Below are 22,156 nucleotides of genomic sequence, written 5' to 3'. Positions count from 1 at the left end.
CTGGAATTCTGCTCATGGAGAAGTTCAGAGAGACTCAAACACCTTCTCCCAATTCCCAGCTTTATCCAGGCTGTGGGATTCCAGGATCAGGGACCCTTTTTATGGAAACCTTTTATGGTTTCAGCCCCATGAGGGAATGGGATTTTCCAGCTCGATCCTGCTTTTTATGGCCAGGATGTGTTGATATTCTGCTTCCTACTTGCATTTTTCTAGAAATAATGGAATTCATGAAATAATGGAATTGTTAAGGTTGGAAGAGTTCTCCAAGACCATTGAGTCCAATTTTTGCACAGCCACCATGGATCTGTGTCCCCAAGTGCCACATCCAGAGGGATTTTAAATCCCTCCAGGCATGGGGACTCCACCCTGGACAACCCTTCCAGTGAAGGAATTTTTTAAATCCAGCCCAATCCGAGCATTCCAGAGTTTTCCTGGTCTCTTTCTTGGATCCTTTCTCTGGTCACAAAGATTTGGGATTCGCACTGCGGATCCTCCTTAACCCATGGATCTGCTAAGAAAGCAAAGTTTGGGAAATCCAAAGGGATCCTGGAGGGGCTCCATCGTCTCCCATCTGGATGGGATCACCAATAATTACTGGATAATCATTTACCTGTAGGATCTCCCAACACTCTACCCCGGTGTCTTCCCTAAAATCCCAACAGGATTCCTTTTTTCCTGTTTTCCTTTCCTGTTTTCCAAAGGAAAATCCCTTTCCTTTCCTTTCCTTTCCTTTCCTTTCCTTTCCTTTCCTTTCCTTTCCTTTCCTTTCCTTTCCTTTCCTTTCCTTTCCTTTCCTTTCCTTTCCTTTCCTTTCCTTTCCTTTCCTTTCCTTTCCTTTCCTTTTTTCAAAAAAAAAATCCTCTTTTCCTTTGCTCCCTCCAGGTTCTTCACCATTTTTACACCAAAAAGCCACCAGGGCTCACAGATTGAAACCCCTGGGTGAGCCACCAGGACTTCCCAAAGACCCCAAAAAGGCTTTTCCAGGAGGTTCCTGACCCTGAGCAGCTTCGGGATGCACCAGGAAGAGCTTCCAAAGCCAACCCCAGACTGAGATGACATCAGATTTTTTGGGATGGTGCCACTCTGCCTCCTTGTTTTTGGAAACCCTGTGGTTCCCAGCATCCTTGTCCTCCACCCCCAAGAGCAGCTGCAGGAGAGCTGGAGAGGGACTTGGGATAAGGGATGGAGGGACAGGACACAGGGAATGGCTTCCTGCTGGGAAAGGGGAGATTTGGGTGGCATTTGGGACAAAATTCCTGGCTGGGCCAGTGGGGAGGGGCTGGGCTGGAATTCCCAGAGAAGCCGTGGCTGCCCCTGGATCCCTGGAAGCGTCCAAGGAAAGGTTGGACAGGGCTTGGACAGTGGAAGATGGCAGGGGTGGAGCTGGGTGGCGTTTCCCACCCAAAGCGTTCCGTGACTCCATGGTTTGGGTGCTGTCCCCGAGGGCAGGGCACGACACTCACACGGGGACCTGGTGTCCCCCCTGGTGGCATCGGCAGCTCCTCCGTGCCGCGGTTTTGGCGCTCGGACGGGCCCCGGGCGGATCCCGGCGTTCCACAGGGAGCTCCGGGCCAGAGCCTTGGCGGGCGGGGCCCCGGCCTGGGCAGGTCGGGCCCAGCTGGGACGGACCGGGGGCTTTGGGACAGGATCAGCGTCTGCAGAGAGGGACAGCTGGGAAAGGGAAAGGGAAAGGGGGAAAAGGGAAAGGGAAGGGGAAAGGGAAAGGGAAAGGGAAAGGGAAAGGGAAAGGGAAAGGGGGAAAAGGGAAAGGGGAAGGGGAAGGGGAAGGGAAAGAGGGAAAGGGGGAAAAGGGAAAAGGGGAAGGGGAAAGGGAAAGGGAAGGGGAAAGGGGAAAGGTAAAGGGGAAGGGGAAAGGGAAAAGGGAAAGGGAAGGGGAAAGGGAAAAGGGGAAGGGGAAGGGGAAAGGGAAAGGGAAAGGGAAAGGGAAAAGGGAAGGGGAAAGGGAAAGGGAAGGGGAAAGGGGAAAGGGAAAGGGAAAAGGGAAGGGGAAAGGGGAAGGGGAAGGGGGAAGGGAAAGGGGAAAGGGAAAGGGAAAAGGGAAGGGGAAAGGGAAAGGGAAGGGGAAAGGGGAAAGGGGAAGGGGAAAGGGAAAGGTAAAGGGGAAGGGGAAAGGGAAAGGGGAAAGGGAAAGGGGAAAGGGGAAAGGGAAAGGGGAAAGGGGAAGGGAAAGGGAAAGGGGAAAGGGAAAGGGGAAAGGGGAAAGGGAAAGGGAAAGGGAAAAGGGAAGGGAAAGGGAAAAGGGAAAGGGAAAGGGAAAGGGGAAAGGGAAAGGGAAAAGGGAAAAGGGGAAAGGGAAAGGGGAAAGGGAAAGATAAAAGGGAGGAGGAAGGGGAAGGGGAAAGGGGAAGAGGAAGGGGAAAAGGAAAGGGAAAGGGAAAGGGGAAAGATAAAAGGAAAGAGGAAGTGGAAAAGGAAAGAGGGAAAGGGAAATGGGAAGGGGGAAAGGGAAGGGAAAAGGGGAAAGGAAAGGGGAAAGATAAAATGGAGGAGGAAGGGGAAGGGGAAAGGGGGAAGGGGAAGGGGAAAGATAAAAGGAAAGAGGAAGGGGAAAAGGGAAGGGGTGGGGGAAAAGGAAAGGGAGAGGGGAAGGGGGAAGCGGAAATGGGGAAAGGGAAGGGGAAAGGGAAAAGGAAAGGGGAAAGGGAAGGGAGAAGGGAAGAAGGAAAAGAAGGGAAGGGAAGGGAGGAGAGGAGAGGAGAGGAGAGGAGAGAAGAGAAGAGAAGAGAAGAGAAGAGAAGAGAAGAGAAGAGAAGAGAAGAGAAGAGAAGAGAAGAAGAGAAATCATTATCCCAAAAGCTTCAGAGGGACTGAAAACATTGGAATCCACTGAGAAATTCTGTACATTCTATAAATTTTATTCCCAAATTCTATTCTATCGATTCTATAGAAAAATATAAATAAATATCTATTCTATACATTTTATTCCTAAAGGATATTCCTTAATGATAGTAAAAAATAAATATTATAAATATATAAATAAATAGATATTAAAAAAATAAAGCCATAATTTGCTTTATTTGAGCTGTGTTCTGGTGCCTTAAGGACAGAAGGACCCAATTAGTAATGGGTGCCAGTAAAGCTAAACCCACATTAATTAATTCTCCACACCAATTAATATGTTAATGCCCAGATTCTCCCCTGTGCACATCCCCAGTCTTGCTCCGTGTTCAAAGACTCAAAAGTGTAAAGTATGAAGTTTATTTTTACTTTTATTTAGGATAAAAAGTAAGCCAAGGAAAAAAAAATCTTAACAAATCCGTTTATTCCTTGGGAAAAATCCCAAAAATTCAAAAAAATCCCCCAGGTTCTGGAAAAGAACAGCTTGGGTTTGGTTTATTGTTTTTTGGTTGGGTTTTTTTTGTTTGTTTGTTTTTTTGTTTGGTATTTTTGTTGTTGTTTTTGGGGTTTTTGTGTTGTTTTTGTTCTTTTGTTTTTTGTTTTTTTTTTACTGATCCAAGTGATTTGGTAAGAATAGAGAACAAACACCATTATGATGAATAAAGAAAATTCAAAGTAAGGTTTATGAAATATAAATATACATTGCACAGGACTGTGTGCTGGGAATCCTGGATTTTCCTGTCAGCTTTTCCCACCTCCCGGAAATGGGATTTTGTCTCAATTTCCCATCAAAATGCTGTGGAAAAAATGCACAAATCCCACAATCTCATGACCTTGGGACACAGGCAGGGAGGCAGGGAGGACTGATCCTGTAAAAAAGAAGTTATTTAAGGACTAAAAATCATTTTTAGAAGGGCTAAAAATAATTTGGGAGCAGCTGTGAGGGTGGGGCGGGGTCTGGAGCAGCCAAAGGCAGAGGCAGCCCAGTGATGCTGACATGGATCCACCCCTTTGACCTTTCCCATAAAATATTTGGGAATTTTTTCCCTGGATAAAGAGGGGCAGGAATTCCCTGGGCCCTGCACAGCCCTGGGGGTTCCACGTGCAGGACGTGGCCCTTCATTAGAAACCCAATTAACTCCACTCACTGTCATTTACTCTCTATGCTAATTGGGCCAATTGACTTTCATTTATTCCAAATGAAGAGCCAGCCTGGCCACATTTGCTGCTTTCCATGATTAGCAACAAAGCCCAAACCCTCCCAGCTTTCCCCATTCACCACATGGAAACCTGGAGCCAGTGGATGTCCCCTTCATTAAGTTTTTATTCTTATTTTTTCCCCATTCAGCAATGGAAACCTGGAGCCAATAGATATCCCCTTAATTAGGTTTTTATTCTTATTTTTTTTCCTCATTCACCACATGGAAACCTGGAGCCAGTGGATGTCCCCTTAATTAGGTGTTTATTCTTATTTTTTTTTCCATTCACCACATGGAAACCTGGAGCCAGTGGATGTCCCCTTCATTAGGTGTTTATTATTAATTTTTTTTCCCATTCACCACATGGAAACCTGGAGCCAGTGGATGTCCCCTTAAGTTTTTATTATTAATTTTTTTTCCCCATTCAGCACATGGAAACCTGGAGCCAGTGGATGTCCCCTTCATTAGGTGTTTATTCTTATTTTTTTCTCATTCACCACATGTAAACGTGGAGCCAGTGGATGTCCCCTTCATTAGGTGTTTATTCTTAATTTTTTTCCCCATTCAGCAATGGAAACCTGGAGCCAGTGGATGTCCCCTTCATTAAGTTTTTATTCTTATTTTTTTCTCATTCAGCACATGGAAACCTGGAGCCAGTGGATGTCCCCTTAATTAAGTTTTTATTCTTATTTTTTTTTCCATTCACCACATGGAAACTGGAGCCAGTGGATGTCCCCTTCATTAAGTTTTAATTCTTATTTTGGTGGAGCCTCCTGAGCTGGGAGCTCCATCTAATAACCCCTTTTTACATCTTCATTGCTGGCTGGAATATTCTTTATTCTCACCTACACCCTGCTCTTGGACCATTGATCTGTTTGAGGCTTTCATTTTCATTTGAGCTCGGTGTTTGCTCGCCTTGGGCATTTTTATTCTTTCATCCCAGGCTATTCTTCTTCTAAGGATTTGCTGAAAGATTTGCACATTAAGCTTCTTTATTTGACTTGATTAAATAAGAGCCTTTTCAAAGGCCTTTCATTTCAGCCAGGTTTCCCAATGCTACCTTTAATAAGAAATGGAAATTAATTTTGGATTATACCTAGAGAATTATATAATTTTTTATTTTTTCTAAGGGATCAGCCTGGTTTAACCTCAGTTTTATTGGTTTTAGTGCTCATTTATGGCTGCCCAGCCTGGCACAGCTGCTCAGGGCTCCAGTGGAGTCCCCATCTCTGGAGGAATTAAAAATCCCTGTGCAAGTGACACTTGGGGACACGGATCCGTGGTGGCAGGGGATGATCTTAAACATCTTTTTGAACTTCAGCAATTCCACGATTCTCTAATTTTTATCACTTTTATTTATTATTATTTATCATTATTATTTATCACTTAAATTATTATTATTTATCACTTAAATGCTTTTTTAAAAATTATTATTATTTATCACTTAAATGCTTCCTGATTGGAGTTGCAGCTTAATTAATTTGAAGATCACATAACTTTGCTTAAAATCCAGAGAGAGAAAACCAAATTCACTTTTTTTTTTTACCCTGAGCTGAGCTCCTTCCACTGCTGGCCTGGCAATAAAACAACTCAAAATTGAGAAGTTGTGGTGGGCGGTTGGAGCCCTGGATGCTGAGAATTTTAGATTTTCTGTGACTTTTTGGCAGGAGAACACTGCATTTGACCTGAGGCCGGGGAGAAAGCTTCCAAAATTAAATTAATTAATTACAGAACTGGGATTGTGGCTGTGGAGTTTGAATAGAAATGTGTAATATCCCACGGTGGAAAATTTAGAGTTTGAAGTTTTAGAATATAGTAATATATATATATATATATATATATATATATATATATATATATATATATATATATGTATATAAACAAGATGGAGGGTTTAGGGCAGAGGTTGGTCCTTCTTCACCTTCTTCTCCATGGTTTTGGGTGGTTTTGTGTAATTGGATAAAAAAGCCCACATTGCAGGCCGTGGGTGGTTGGTTATTGGGTTAAAAGTAAAAAATAGTTAAAAGTAAAAAAGTAAAAAAGTAAAAAAAAGTTAAAAGTAAAAATAATTCAGGTGTCATTTCTTAACTAAGGAAACTTAGGAAAATTTTCCTTCTTAACTGGAAAATTTATCCTTCGAAGGCCTTGGAGAGGGAGAGACAGGGCTCCATTTTTATTTTGTGAAGTGCTGCAGAACTCAGGGGTTTTGAGGCTGGAAAATAGATAAAAACCAATCAACTTCTGAGTCCAAACAAGAAATGCCATCAGGAGCATTTAATCCTGAGCCTGGCAAAAAGAGGTGAAGGGCTGGCAGTGTGGGGACGCCGATCTGCAGAGCGTGCAGGCCCCGAGACAGAGGCCCAGCCGTGCCATTTTCTGTGCCCCAGCAGTGCCAGAATCCATTTCCGTGCCCGCGAGGCTGGATTTGGTCAGGAGGATGCGTCCCCATGGGCAGACAATGCCTCTCTTTTCTGGAACCCTTTTCTAGCTCAGCTCCCAGGCCTTGCCCGCCCGCCGTGCTCGGGGAGCGCCAGGTCCGCGCCCAGAGCCGCTGAGCGCGGCCTCCTCTGCCGCCTCTTTGTTTCCAGAGCCCGTGGAGCTTTCTGGAATGCCTTCCCTGGGCTCCTTTCATGGGAGCATGTCCTATTTTAGCACAATGAGCTCTCAGTGTTGAGGTTTGGGGCTGCTCGGGCTCGGGGCGTGCAGAACGAACGAACGAACGAACGTCAAACGAAGTGGTGAGATTTTGGGAAGGGACGCAAAAGTCACGGAAGGACTGGGGCAGCACTTTGTGAAAAGCATGAAAAGGGATTTTTGGGGTAGAGGAGAGGTAAATTGAGGTAAATTTGAGAGTTTTTTGCAGATTGAGGAGTTGTTGCAAGACAATGGCCACATTCAGCCGATGCACAATCCAGCCTGGACAATGGACACAAACAATGCATAATGGACATATTCAGAAATGGGCTGGGTATATCCTCAAAAAAGAGACAAGAAGAGGAGGCAGCAGCACTCAGCAAGTTTGTAACAGCAACTTTGGGAAAGTAAGAAAAAAGTGAGCCATGGGTGGGCCAGATGAGCACAGCAAGAAAAATGAGATGATCCAATCAGCATTCGAATTTAGATGTGTGAACAGCTAGGGTTAACCAATCATGTGTTAGCTAGAGACACCTGGACAGCAGAGATTTATTAGAAATATTGTTATAAATATAATAATAACAATTATATAATATAATAAATATAATAAAAATTATAAAATAACAAAATATCTTTTTAGGGATAATAAATTTAGCTTCACTGGATCATATTGGTTTTGATCATATGGTGTGATGTCCCTGAACCTCCACACCCCACAGTAAATGAATAAATTTAAAACTCAGCAAGTTTGTCACAGCAAGCTTGGGAAAGTAAGAAAAAAGTGAGCCATGGGTGGGCCAGATGAGCACAGCAAGAAAAATGAGATGATCCAATCAGCATTCGAATTTAGATGTGTGAACAGCTAGGGTTAACCAATCATGTGTTAGCTAGAGACACGTGGACAGGGGAGATTTATTAGAAATATTGTTATAATAATAATTATATAATATAATAAATAGAATAAATATAATAAAATAGCTTTTTAGGGATGATAAATTTGGCTTCATTGGATCATACTGGTTATGGTGTGACGTCCCTGAACCTCCATAGTAAATTCATAAATTTAAAACTCAGCAAGTTTGTCAGCAAGCTTGGGAAAGTAAGAAAAAAGGTGAGCCATGGGTGGGCCAGACGAGCACAGCAAGATGCATGAAAAATTAGATGATCCAATTAAGAGATTTATTATAAATACAGTTTTTTTAGGGATAAGAAATTTGGCTTCACTGGATCATATTGGTTATGGTGTGATGTTCCTGAACCTCTGGACCCCACAGTAAATTAATAAATTTACAGGGTCACTGTAAATAAATTAATAAACTTATAGGGTCACTGTAAATAAATTACAGGGTCACTGTAAAGAAATGAATAAATTTACAGGGTCACTGTAAAGAAATTAATAAATTTATAGGGTCGCTGTAAATAAATTAATAAACTTATAGGGTCGCTGTAAATAAATTACAGGATCACTGTAAATAAATGGTCATTGTAAATAAATGAATAAATTTACAGGGTCACTGTAAATAAATGAATAAATTTACAGGGTCACTGTAAAGAAATGAATACATTTATAGGGTCATTGTAAACAAATAAATAAATTTATAGGGTCACTGTAAATAAATTAATACATTTACAGGGTCATGTAAATAAATGAATAAATTTACAGGGTCATGTAAATAAATGAATACATTTACAGGGTCATTGTAAATAAATGAATAAATTTACAGGGTCACTGTAAATAAATTCCAGGGTCATTGTAAATAAATGAATACATTTACAGGGTCACTGTAAATAAATTAATAAATTTACAGGGTCACTGTAAATAAATTCCAGGGTCATTGTAAATAAATGAATACATTTACAGGGTCACTGTAAATAAATTAATAAATTTATAGGGTCATGTAAATAAATGAATACATTTACAGGGTCATTGTAAATAAATGAATAAATTTACAGGGTCACTGTAAATAAATTACAGGGTCATTGTAAATAAATGAATACATTTACAGGGTCAATGTAAATAAATTAATAAATGACAGGGTCATCTCTGCACTGACGGTGCCGTCCCTTTGCCACCCACAGCCATGTCTGGGATCATTCCCTCATTGCAGCCAGCCCAGGCCGGGGTTTGGTGTCCTCCTCCTTCCCAGATTTTTCCCCGAGGGCAAATCTCTGCTCTCCAGCATCCCTGGAGCTGCCAGCATCCCTGGGGGTGCAAATCTCAGCTGCAGCATCCCTGGGTGTGCCTGCCCTGCTGGGATCCCCCCGGTGACACCTGCAGGGATTTCACCTTCCTGAGCAGAGCGGATCCTCCTCTCCTCTTCCTCTGGGCCTCCTGCCTGCTCAGGTCCGGGGTGTGCCCTCCTCCCTTCCTCCTCCTGCGGAGCAGAACACAAGAATTTCAGTAAATGCCGTGCACTTGCTGCCCTGAGGGCGATAAAAGTCAAATCCTTTGGGATGTTGCCCCCTGAAAAGATAACACATTTTTTATCTTGCCCCAAAGAGCACGATCGGGGCTCAGGGGAAGGTGGGAACTTGATTTTTTTTATTTTAAAGTTGTGATAAATTCTGGCACTCAAACATAAACTCAGGACTCAGTGGTTTAAGCTGAGTCTCCCTAAGATTGTTACAGCTCCTTGGGGAAATCCACAGAAAATTAAGTTGAGCTGAATCGATTTGGGAGTTTTCAGTGAAGTCTGTGTGACCTGAAGTGTAAAAAAGGCTGGGGCTGCCCCTCCAACGACATTTACTCACTGTTTTCTGTAGCCAAATAATTCTACACATGTGTTTGCATATTTTTGGTATTAATACATGCAGCTGCTATGAAATTCAGCACAACTAACTGGCAGAACAGAATATTCCAGAGTGTGAAAATTCAGTGAATTGCACTGGAATATGGCCAGGGGCCACATTTTTTTTTCAATATCAGGAGTAAAATCCAGACTCTGAGGCATGATTATTTCTCAGCACTCAGGCAGATTCATTATCCAAAGGCATTCATTCCACATTCAAATTCCATGATATGGAATCTGGAATTTTAAAGCAGAAGCTCTGAGGGGTTCTCCCAGTGAAAAAGCGCAGCAGGAATACAAAACCATGGATATAAAGGGTGGAAATGGACTCTAAAACAGCTTTTATCCTGTAAAAAACCAGGATTACACCACCAGCACATGCCCAGTATTCCCTCATCCCAGTCCAGGAGCATAAAGTCAAACCCAGCATTATTTCAAATAGGAAACTGAGGAAAACCTGTTTATAAACACACAAAAAAAACCAAAAAAAACCAAAAAAAACAAACAAAAAACCAAGGGAGAAGATTCCATCCAAAATATTCCAGCTGGGAATTAATTGGTCATTTTGGTGGACCTGGCAGTGGTTGGACTTGGTGATCTTAAAGGTGTTTTCCATCCGAAATGATGCTGTGACCTCGGGGTGGAAGGCAGCCATGGCCTTGTGACTGCAGATATTATTGTAAAATATAATTGTAAAATATAATTGTAAAATATCATTGTAAAATATCATTGTAAAATATTGCTGTAAATTATTACTGTAAATTATTAGTGTAAATTTAGGTATCTGCTGCTGTGTTCTGGAGTTCAAATCGTGGTGTCAGTCACCCCCACAACCCCAACTCCAGGTCAGGAAAACGGAAGGAGTGAGGGAGAGGAAAAGGGAGGGCAGATCTCACTCCCAGTGCTGAATTGCTGTTTCTCACCCCATTTTCCTCTTAAAGGTGTTTTCCATCCTAAATGATGCTGTGACCTCGGGGTAGAAGGCAGCCATGGCCCTGTGACTGCAAATATTATTGTAAAATATCATTGTAAAATATCATTGTAAAATATCATTGTAAAATACCATTGTAAAATATAATTGTAAATTATTACTGTAAATTATTACTGTAAATTATTACTGTAAATTATTAGTGTAAATTTAGGTGTCTGCTGCTGTGTTCTGGTGTCCAAACTGTGGTATCAGGTCACCCCCACAACCCCAACTCCAGGTCAGGAAAACGGAAGAAGTGAGGGAGAGGAAAAGGGAGGGCAGATCTCACTCCCAGTGCTGAATTGCTGTTTCTCACCCCATTTTCCTCCCTTAAGGAATATTTTTATTTCCCACACAGCCACAGGGAGCTGGGCTGGCTTTTGAGCAGCGCCAAGAGCGAGAGAGGAGCGAGGGGATGCGGGAGGACGGGGCCGCTGCGAGTCCTTCTCACGCGAGCAATTCCCTCTTTGTCAGGAGCAGGGGGCCCGCTCCCAGCAGAACAATTAACCGGAATAATTATTTTCTCGTCGGGTAAACACTCCAGGACAATATGCAACTGTTTTTTAGAGGCAGCTCGTGGCCATAAATCCCCCCAGAGCAGGGGAGGGGGGAAGGACGTGGCGTTGTGGCCGTGAGAAGGAGCAGGGCCCTGTCTTGAGGCGCGAGGCCGCGGCCTTGGCGCGGCTCCAGCGCTCTCGGTGGAATTGGAATTCATTATTCATCATCAAGTGGGAGGCAAATCTTTTGATTTATTGGCAAGCAGCAGCACAAACAGCAGATGCCTTCCAGCAGAACTGTGCACGACAGAAACGCCCTCCTGGGCCTCTGGAGGCAGATCAGAGCCCCACAGAAAAATTTCCTAACTCGCTGCAGATAAAAATCTTTCACTTCCCCTATGCAATATTTCTTTGTGCCCAGAGAGGCAAATCCTTCCTTGCTGATCTCTGGAGGGTTTGGTTTTTGTTTTTTGGGGTTGTTTTTTTTTTTTTTTTGTCGACAACAAAAAGCTGCTTGGACAATTCAGGCAGAAAACAAACCAGACCTACCAGAAATCATGGCTGTGATAAATGACATCACCGATAGTCACAGCTATAATTCTATTGAGGGGTTTTGCTAACCCCTTCCAGGCAATTTGTAATGCAAGCCTGTCTGCATCTCCTCTCTATCACCTCGCCACTCCCTTGGCTGCACGTCTGGTCCTTGCTGTTCTTCATTTACCTGCTCAGTGACTGGGAAGCTTTTCCCACACTGTCCCAGCTAAATCCAAAACCTCCCAGGGAAACTTGTTTAGGATCTCTGTCCCATCTCCTTCACTCCCTCAGGGGGGTTTTCACTGAACTCCTGGGCGCAGTTTTTAGGCTACAAACTCCTGCCTTTCTGAGAAACCGGCAAAGAAATCCAGCAGAAACAAAAGATAGGTTTCAGTGATGATGCAGATTGCAAATGAACCCCGTTTTTTAGGCACTCCCCAGCCATGGGCCAGAGTTGTTGTTCTCCCCAGTGAGCAGTGCCCAGCTGCTGTCTGGAAATGTATTGATCTGTTTTTCAAAGCTAAAGAGCCAATTATGGTCTCATAGCCTGCAGAATGTGTTTTGTGTTCTCACTTAGAGGACTCCATTTCCACCGCACTGCCTAATTGAGAATTGACTGCAGCTCCTTCTGCTTCCTGTATTTCTCTCTCTTTTTTTTGGCTGAACAAGGATGAGTTCCCTGCTGGGAATTCTCAGCAGTGTTGTTTTGGTGCTGCTGTGGGAGGGAGAAGGCAGCTGATGACTCAAAAGGCCAGCCAAGAAAACAGATGAAAACTCTTCGTCATCACAGATGATGAGAAGTGACTTTTTCCATGAGCAGTTTTAAACTTAAAGAGGTTTAGATTAAATATTAGGAAAATAATCCCTCCCTGTGAGGGTGGGGAGGTCTTGGGCTGGAATTCCCAGCGAAACTGTGGCTGCTCCTGGATCCCTGGAAGTGTCCAAGGCCAGGTTGGACATTGGGGCTTGGATCAACCTGGGACAGTGGAAGGTGTCAGGGTTGGCACTGGATGAATTTTAATGTCTCTTTCCACCCAAACCATTCTGGAATTCCATGAACTCTGCCATTTAAATGTCAATATTTCATCTTGATGTGATGAGCAGCAGAGTCCTCCTCTCCCTTTGGACCAGAAAACAACTGCAGAGCGAGTTCGAGCTCCGAGGAGATTTTAACCAGGCCCAAGAGTTAGGAAAAGCTTATTTTTGGTGGATTACCTCTTAAATTCTGCAAAATCCAACCTGGAATTAGGGAGATTAGGCAGCAGCCGGTGACTCCTCTCACACCTTGCTTTGATGGTGGCGTCAGGCATTCCTTTGATGTGATCCTGTTTGTTCACAAGGAATTCTCCACAGCTTCCAAGGCACTCAAATGGGAAAAAAGGGTTTTGTTGGCTCAGGGATTCTCAGTCAAGGTGCGGGGCTAGAAGAGCTCCCTGCAGTCCTTTTCTCTCCACCATCACTTTGGGTTTTTGCGAGTTCTGCCACGTCCTGAAGGAAACCCCCACACCCCTGTTCCTTTCCAGACCGCAGCAATTCCCGGCCGGATTCCCTTTGGCAAACCCCTGGAAACCGCTTCTATTGTTGCAGAGTCTCGTTTTACAGCTGCTCTCCTTCCTCCTGAACATCCATTTTACATGAGGAGAGGTTGTTTTGCCCTTGAGCTCCTGGAATCCGGCGCATCTGAAAGGAGAATCGCCGGCGGGGTGGGAGATTTTTATCTCGGGATTCTGTTCCGCCTTCCAAGCTGAGCCCTGGTCAGGCAGGGTCTGAGGTGGATTCCTGGGAGGCTCCAAACCAAGATTTGGCACCCCAAAGGGGCACCAGGACCACGGTGATATTTTCCTGCCACTCCCACTAAAACCTGGGGGATGCTCAAGGTGTGACACTCCAGGGATGCAGCTGGAGAACTGAATAATGACATTTTTTCCGTGCTCTAACAGCCCCAGAATTAATTTCCTTGATTCCCAATTCCCAAAATTGGTGAAGTCCTCCCACAGAACCTCAGTGGGAGGATTTTTGGGAAGGCACAGCAAAGCGTCCCTGCAAAAGAAGAAGCACCAGAACATCCTTGTGGGAGTGGGAGGCTGGGTCAGCACCTGAAATGAGGCAGCACCTGTGCTGCTGAATAATCAGCACAGATGAGCCTGGGCAGCAGCAATTACCTGCAGCTTAAGGGATATTAAAGGCAGATCCTCAATAAACAGGCAAATCTCACAGAATTCCTCTCTCTCCTCGAAATAATCCTCTGTAATTGAGGATAAATGGCAGATTTGCAGGAGCACTTGGCATTAAAACATTCCCCACTAATGGAGACGGGCTGGGATCTCACTGGGGAGAGGCGAACAGGGAGTGTATTTATTATTTACTGTTCCATTATTTCAGGTGAATCGTTTTCACCTGCTCAATGCTGGGACAGGCGACTTTTAAACTCTTCAAACGAGGCTTGTCCCACTTTTTTTCATGGCTCAGGAGAATCCTGAACCTCCCAGAAATGGCACAGCAGAATCCTGAACCTCACAGAAACCTCTGGGAGCTGCTACACAAAACCACTGAGCACGGCTGGAAAACAACACCAGGTTTGTTTGCAGCAGGAAGCAAGTTCGGTGCAAATATTCACTTAAAAACCTCAAAGAACGCGACCCAAAAAGTGGTGTTGGAGTTGGGCAACATCCCACAGAAAGAGGGTGAGGTGGAAACTGGGAAGCTCTTTGAAGTAGTGCAACATCCAAGGAGCAGGGGACGCGGATTAAAACGTGATTCATAAAAGGCTTTTGCTCGGGGAGCTCCCGGTGGGTTTGGGAAGGAGCTCCCAGAGTGCTTGGCCAAACAATCCCTGGCTGGGGTAATTCCTGAGCTGATTGTTCCTGAGTGCAGGGATAATCTTGGCTCTGGTTGGTATTTATTTAAACAAAACCTGGGTGTTTTTTGTTTTTTGTCGCGGCTCCGTGGGTTCCCAAGGTTTTTGTTGGCACGGCCCAGAGGAATCTCCTGCTCGGGCTGTGGATTCCCACAGAAAACAGGGAATGCTCAGGAGGAGCCATTGCCTCTTTGCCAGGCTTGGATTAATGGCAGCCTCATCCTTGTCACAGCAGCTGGGCTGAGGTGACCCCTGGGGAGTGTCAGAGGTGGCATTTCCCGGGATTTACACAAGAAAAGGGTGAGCTCTTCCCACAGGTCACTGCCACACCCTCCCTGGGCCTGTTAATGCACAGAAAACTGACCCTGGATCCGAGGTTTGGAAAATCTCTGATGCCAGAGGTGCCAAAGGAAAACCTGGGGCAGTTCTAACAGTGCAAAGCTCTGCTTTGGGAGGGAAATGCCAATTTTTTTTCCCCACGTGGATAATGCTGGGAGCCCAGGCAGAGCCAACACAAATACCATTCATCACCTCCATGCCCTGACATCCTCTTACACCTGCCCTGCAATGCAATCATCCCAACCTCCTGTCAGCCAGGAGATCCTCCCAGAGACAGAATTCCATTTCATCACCATTCATTCATTCTTCCCCTGCCCCTGTGAAACCCACACATTCCTCTCAGCCTGGCAGGTTGATTTGAAAACCTCTCCAACAAACCCTTGGCCTGATTCCTCCCGTTCCAGCTCTGCGACGTCCCCCGGGAGTTCCACCCTGAGCTCAGTTCTGAAAACAGAACTGAGGCATAACTACAAAAACTGCGTGGAGACGACACAAAGCGGCAACTTTGGCCCCAAACCCATCCAAAAAAAAAGCCCAAAAAGAGCAGGAAAATGGGTTTGCGAGCAGAACAGGCAGAGAGGGACATGGAAAATGTGGAACTCTTACGCCTGCCGGGCCTGCTCGATGGGGTGCTGGTTGTCCAGGTAGTTGTAGCGGATGGTGTCCGTGGGGTTCCTGTCGGATGAGCGCCAAGGAGGGAGCTCCTTTTTCCCCCTGCTCGTCCCCAGCCCTGCCACAGAAAGTTTCCTCTCTGGGACGTTGCTTTTTACTGGTTGCACGTCAATAACGACGAACTCGTCCTTGGAAGGAGTCTAATTAGGGAGGTGGAAAGGAGAAAATGAGTTTTAGCCTCTGATGAAAATTAGATTGGGTTAAATTTAGGGTTGTAATCATTGGGGATTAACTCAAAATTTTGGTCTGTGTGGGCACCGTTGTGGTCAGTGGCAGAAAGAGGCACCCAAGCCCTATAATCCACATGAAGATGAGCTGAGCTGCTGTGGAGCTGCATCAGCTTCTCTCTATCAGCTACAGAGAGCCTGATTTAAAGCCAGGCTTTGCTTTAAATTAAAGAGCTGAGCTTTGAATTCAGGCCGGGAGGATCCCCAGAAAGATCACGAGGCAGAGGGGCTGGGAGCCAGAGCCCCCAGTTTTCCCAGTGGGGATGAAAATCCTAACCCGTGGAGGAGGTGTGATGGCTGGGGAGGCTACCTAGAACAGAGACCAGACAGGGTTAGAGAAATAAAACAAATATTTACTAACAAGGCCTTCCAAGGATGCATCTTGGGCAGTGCAAGGGCCTGGTCAAGGCTGTATCCAAGATGGACAATGGGTCACTGTTGGATTAAGCCCTTTTCTGACCCAAAGATGAGTGTTTTAAAGAGAGAGAGGCATTTTAAAAACTTTTGTTCTATTTGGAGTCTCATGTGAAGGACGAGACAATACAGATGTTATAATTCATGCCATCACAATTAGAAGCTGAGTATTTCTTAATTAAAATACATTATAAGTGTTTCTTAACCTATCAACTTTTACCACACCATACTATAAATACCCTAAAACCAATAATCTAAAATCACCCTTTGTGGTTCTTAACTACAGTGCATCTTTCATAGTTTATTTCTCCAATCTAGTCTTATTTGTAATGTTATCTTTTGACACTTGTTTCTGGTTCCATTCCTCTCTCAACAGTGTCTGTCCTGTTCCATGGCATTTCTGAGTCAGCATTTCTCATCTCAAAGTGTGCACACAGCTGTGGGAGCTTCTGTCAGGCTTTGAGAATTCTCTACAAATCCATTTCCCACAGGTCACGAATTTTCACACTTTTATCAATTTTGGGCCATTTGAATATTGGGGGTTGATTATTCAATTACATCTTCAGGTAATGAAGTCACATCCAGTTTGCTCCCATCCATTTACACTTTTTGGGGCCTGAAGCTACAGTGGTGACCTTGGTTTTTGGGTTGGAAAAGGATTGTTTTGTCTAACTCAGCTGTGAGGAGAACTTGCTAACACTCTGTGTTCAGTTGAGTTAAACACTGTTGGAGCCCTGGATGCTGAAAATTTTAAACTTTCTGTGCTGAAAGACCAACAAGAGAACATTTTATTTGACTTGAGGCCGTGGAGAAAGCTTCCAGAATTAAATGATAGAACTGGGATTGTGGGCATGGAGTTTGAATTGAAGTTTGTGATATCACAAGGTGGAAAACTTGGAGTTTGGGGTTTTAGAATATAGAAATATATAGAAACAAGATGGAGGTTTTAGGGTGGTGGCTGATCCTTCTTCTTCTTAATTATTCAATTACATCTTCAGGTAATGAAGTCACATCCTCCCTGTTTGCTCCCATCCATTTACAATTTTGGGGCCTGAAGCTACAACGTTGACCTTGGTTTTTGGGTTGGAAAAGGATTGTTTTGTCTAACTCAGCTGTGAGGAGTTGAGTTGAGTTAAACACTGTTGGAGCCCTGGATGCTGAGAATTTTAAACTTTCTGTGCTGAAAGTCCAACAGAGAACAACAAGACCACAACAAGAAAATTTTAAACTTTCTATGCTGAAAGACCAACAAGAGAACATTTTATTTGACCTGAGGCCATGGAGAAAGCTTCCAAAATTAAATGATAGAACTGGGATTGTGGGCATGGAGTTTGAATTGAAGTTTGTGATATCACAAGGTGGAAAACTTGGAGTTTGGGGTTTTAGAATATAGTAATATATATAAACAAGATGGAGGTTTAGGGTGGTGGCTGATCCTTCTTCTTCTTAATTATTCAATTACATCTTCAGGTAATGAAGTCACATCCTCCCTGTTTGCTCCCATCCATTTACAATTTTGGGGCCTGAAGCTACAGTGGTGACCTTGGTTTTTGGGTTGGAAAAGGATTGTTTTGTCTAACTCAGCTGTGAGGAGAACTTGCTAACACTCTGCATTGAGTTAAACGCTGTTGGAGCCCTGGCTGCTGAGAATTTTAAACTTTCTGTGCTGAAAGTCACAGACCAACAAGAGAACATTTTATTTGACCTGAGGCCATGGAGAAAGTTTCCAGAATTAAATGATAGAACTGGGATTGTGGGTGTGGAGTTTGATTAGAAGTGTGTAATATCACAGGGTGGAAAAATTAGAGTTTAAGGTTTTAGAATATAGTAATATATATAAACAAGATGGAGGTTTTAGGGTGGTGGCTGATCCTTCTTCTTCAGGGGTTTGGGTATGGACAGAAAAGTCCACATTGCAGACTTTGAGTGATTATTGGGTTAAAAGTGAAAATAATTTGTGTGTCATTTCTTAATTGGACAGTTTAGCCCTAAAGGACCTTGTAGAGAAAGACAGTCAGCCATTTTGTGGTTTGTCAGCAAAGCACTGCAGAACTCACTGCTTGTGAGGCTGCAACACAGACAATAAAAAATGAACATTTGAGTCTGAGCACGAAATGAAATCTGCAGCGCTTCCACCCCAGCCTTGGCAGAGGCAGAGGAAAGGAGTCACAGGATGGACACTGAAGCACTCACAGGACACCAAACCAGCACAGAAAGTGGAAGTTCTGGAGGCTGAGGCTGACAGCAGCGGTACCTTGGGCCGGGTGAGGCGCAGCTCCCTCACCATCTGGATGTAGTGGTTTTTCCAGACTCCCTGCTCCAAGGGCGTGGGGCAGAAGTCGAGGAGCCACCCGAAACGCAGGCACTTCAGCATCCACAGCTGGTCCAGCTCTGACAGGTACTTCCAGTGCCAGCTCACCTGTGAATGAATTCCCAGCCACTTGGAAACTTGGGGGTTTAAAGCAACCCAAGATTTTGGATAGAATTCCCACGTAATCTTAAATAAATTGAATTGTTCTGCGCTGTTAATGCTGCATTTAAACCTTTGAGTAAAGCTTTTAGACCTTTCAAGGCCTTCATGATGTGGGGCCCTTCCAACTCAAGATATTCTGTGATTCTAAGGAATTTTCTAACCTGTTGTCATGGAAAATTTGAGTTGCATCCACATGAAATGCTAGAGAAAGTTACTAAAGCAAGGCTTAGCCATGCTGAGATTATTATATATTCTTAAATAACACAGAATATTACATTATCACAGTAATAATGTCACTGAAAACTCACTTATTCATTTAAAACCGCTTTGAGCACACAGCATTTCAGATTTTTGGAGTCTTAATCATTTGGCTCCAGAGCTCATCTGTAATTTTCTGCTTCTCCACATCCAAAACTTGACCTTCAGGCATTTTAAAGGATCTGTCTTCCTTACAGGATCAAGTGTTGTTCTTTGCAAAAGCTCAAGCCAATATCTCTCAAAGAATTAAGGGCTCTGCACACAGTGTGAGGTATTTTAGAGGAATGTGATTTTTAGGAAGTTCCAGGCTTCCTTTCTGGGAATAATCAGCCTTGAAAATGCCACTTTTAAAATACTTTAGAACTGAGCATTTAAAATTACTCATCATTTCTGTGAATCTTGGCCAATCTGGCTTAATTTAGGATCCGAGGAACGAGCATCACTAAGCATTCACCTAAACCTTCACCAAAAATCAGTGTTTTCCTTTTTTTTTGTTGTTGTTTTTTTTAACTGCTTTGTCCTGGCTTTCTGAAGCCCAGGCAGGTGCTGGCTTTTTTTTTTTTTACCTGTGCACATCGACAGAGGCTCCGTGGATCCAGGAAGGAGAAGATGTACAAGGACAGGACTCGAGGGAGCCTCGTGGTAAAATCGATGGCCTCGGTGGGGACTCGGGCCTGGAGCTGCTTGGCACAGAATTTCTGCTGGGACAGGGAGCAGCGTTCCAGCAGGTCCACCAGGATCCTCCTCCTCTGGCCATCTGTCCACTTGTCAAACTGAAGGGGGAAAAAAAAAATTAGAGGAGTTTCAGATGCAGGGAAACCAGAAATTCAGCTTCTTAAAATAAAATGAGGTGAGGGAAAGCACAGGAGCAGCAGCTTCTGGTGACTCACTCTGAGGGAACAGAGCGCTGGGAACAAAGTGGAGAGGCTACATGAAAAGAAACTAAAGCCACAGAATGATTTCTAATCCTCAAAGGATCCAGGATGGCCTAGGTCAGGATTAATTCAGGCTCCTGAACTCCTGAGCTTGGCTTCCCTCATGGAAAGGACAAGATTCAGATGGGTTTTTACTCATCTGAGCAGGTCCCAGTGATGAATTCATTGCTGATTCCTTCTCCCCTGATGCTTCCTAATCCTGAAAGGATCCAGGACAGCCTAGGCCAGGATTAACTCATGCTCCTGGGACCAGCTCTGAGACTTGGCTTCCCTCATGGAAAGGAGGAAACAGAAGGGTTTTTACTGGAGCAGGCCCCAGTGATGAATTCATTGCTGATTCCTTCTCTGACACTTTCTAATCCTCAAAGGATTCAGGACAGCATAGGCCAGGACTAACTCATGTTCCTGGGACCAGCTTCCCTGAGGGAAAGAAGGAGACTCAGGTGGGTTTTTACCCTTTTGAACAGGCCTCAATAATGAATCCATTGCTGATTCCTTCTCCCCTGATGCTTTCTAATCCTCAAAGGATCGGCCTAGGCCAGGACCAACTCATTCTCCTGGGACCCACTCTGAGCCTTGGTTTCCCTCATGGAAAGGAGGAGACTCAGATGGGTTTTTACAGGAGCAGGCCCCAGTGATGAATCCATTGCTGATTCCTTCTCCCCTGACACTTCCACAGCCCCCAGTGCTGCAATCTCAGAGTACCTCACAATTTGTGAAGTATTTTTCCCTCACAATCCCCCCCCACGGGCTACGAGGAGCGGCGCTGAGGGAAACCAAACGAGGGAAAAATCCCCAATGGCAGCAGAGTCACAAAGATTTTTCCACAGCTGATGACAGGTACCTAAAGAGGAGGATTGAATCCTCAGGGATTGCATCTGTGTGGGAGGAATTCAGGGAAGCTTTGCAGAGCTGGACAAACAGGGTGGGAATGACACAAGGACCTGTCAGCAGCCATCTCCTGGGAGGAGGTGACCTCAGCCCCACAAATGGCTCAAATTGTCCCCACAAATGGCTCAAATTGTCCCCACAAATGCCTCAAATGGCTCCAATCTGGCTCCAAACCTGCAGCCCCGGTTGCACAGGGAGGAACAGCCCTGGGATGGGTGGTGGCCATGGGCAGGAGCAGCAGGAATTCCCAGTGGGAAGAGTGGGATGGATTTTGTTTCATCCTGTCTTACCAGAGTGTGTGTAGACGGGACAAGGGGAAGTGTGGAAATTTTTTTTTTTTTTTGGTTTTTTGTTGGTTTGTTTTTGTTTTTTTTTGTTAAGGTCAGGATTAAATGTAGTGAGATGGTATTTCTGTGGTATTTCTTGTTTGGACTCAGATGTTTACTAGTTCTTATTTACATTAAAGTCTCACAAACTGGGAGTTCCACAGCACTACATTTTAACAAACTAAAAATGGAGTTGTAGATCTCTCTCTACAAGGCTTTTTAAGGTTAAACTGTTTAATTAAGAAATTTTGCTTAAATTATTTTTACTTTTAACTTAATAACTAACTACTTGTGGCGTGCAATGCAGTTTTTTATCTAATTACACAATACCAACCAAACCCATGAAGAAGAAGGATTAGTTTCCACCCTAAAACCTCTATTTAGCTTTCTATATATTACTATATTCTAAAACTTTAAATTATAAGTTTTCTACCATGTGATATCACACACTTTTATTCAAACTCCACACCCATAATCCCAGTTCTATAATTTAATTTTGGAAGCTTTCTCCACGGCCTAAGGACAAATGCAGTGTTCTTCTGGGGGTCAGCGCCTTTCAGCACAGAAAATCTAAAATTCTCAGCATCCAAAGTTCCAACATTGAAGGGTTTTAAACTCAAAGAGGAAAGGTTTAGGTGGGGTATTAGAGAGAAATCCTTCCCTGTAGGGTGGGGAGGCCCTGGAATGGAATTCCCAGAGAAGCTGTGGCTGCCCCTGGATCCCTGGAATGTCCAAGGCCGGGCTGGAGCTGCCTGGGATCGTGGAAGGAGTCCCTGCCATGACCGGGGGTGGAATGGGATGAGCTCTCAGTCCTTTGTTAAATGTGACCTCCAAAAATTAAATATAAATCTATAAATACATATATAAATACAAATACAAAAATAAAATAAAAATAAAAATAAAAATAAAAATAAAAATAAATATAAGAATAACTATAACTATAGATATAGCTAGAAATAGAGCTAGAAATTTACTATTTTGAAAAATAAGAGAAAAAGTTCTCCCAATGTATTATTATTATTATTATTATTATTATTATTATTATTATTGGTAAATAAATAGTTTAATGTCCAGTGTCCCTTCTTTTCCCTGTCAGAATGAAATTAGGAACAGAATTCGAAATGCAGATTAGAAATGCAGATTTTTTTTTTCCTCTGCTTCCTCCCCACCCCAAATCTAGGCTGAAATGGAGGACTGGCAGAGTAATAGTTTAAAATTAGTACTGTATTAGTTTAAAATGTACTGTGCAGATGAAGGTAATTGAGAAGCATTTTCTCTCCTG

The 22,156-nt window shown here is 43.9% G+C and overlaps 1 protein-coding gene and 1 long non-coding RNA gene across 4 annotated transcripts in view; both read right to left on the bottom strand.

The window, feature by feature from the left end:
- The window catches only part of FBXO16 (F-box protein 16), a 60,728-nt gene that overhangs the window by 5,530 nt on the left and 33,042 nt on the right, over positions 1-22,156 (bottom strand). For 2 of the 3 annotated variants that reach the window (XM_071448066.1, XM_071448076.1), the window contains 5 exons: positions 19,289-19,495; positions 18,246-18,410; positions 15,285-15,490; positions 8,980-9,067; positions 1,464-1,671 (listed from right to left, as the gene is read on the bottom strand). In XM_071448066.1, coding sequence (XP_071304167.1) covers positions 1,464-1,671; positions 8,980-9,067; positions 15,285-15,490; positions 18,246-18,410; positions 19,289-19,495 — 874 coding nt within the window. Of the gene's footprint in view, positions 1-1,463; positions 1,672-4,125; positions 6,271-8,979; positions 9,068-15,284; positions 15,491-18,245; positions 18,411-19,288; positions 19,496-22,156 lie in introns of those variants that run through there. The other variant, XM_071448086.1, reaches the window with a different exon arrangement.
- On the bottom strand, positions 15,910-18,238 carry LOC139600158 (uncharacterized). Its single transcript, XR_011682433.1, has 2 exons — positions 17,206-18,238; positions 15,910-17,148 (listed from the first exon to the last, which is right to left on the bottom strand). It is a non-coding gene; the product is annotated as an uncharacterized lncRNA (long non-coding RNA).

This window comes from Agelaius tricolor, unplaced genomic scaffold (assembly GCF_023055355.1).
Source record: "Agelaius tricolor isolate 1412-34295 unplaced genomic scaffold, bAgeTri1.0.p SCAF_1, whole genome shotgun sequence".
Classification (NCBI taxonomy): domain Eukaryota; kingdom Metazoa; phylum Chordata; class Aves; order Passeriformes; family Icteridae; genus Agelaius; species Agelaius tricolor.
This window is presented reverse-complemented; position numbering and strand designations above follow the sequence as displayed.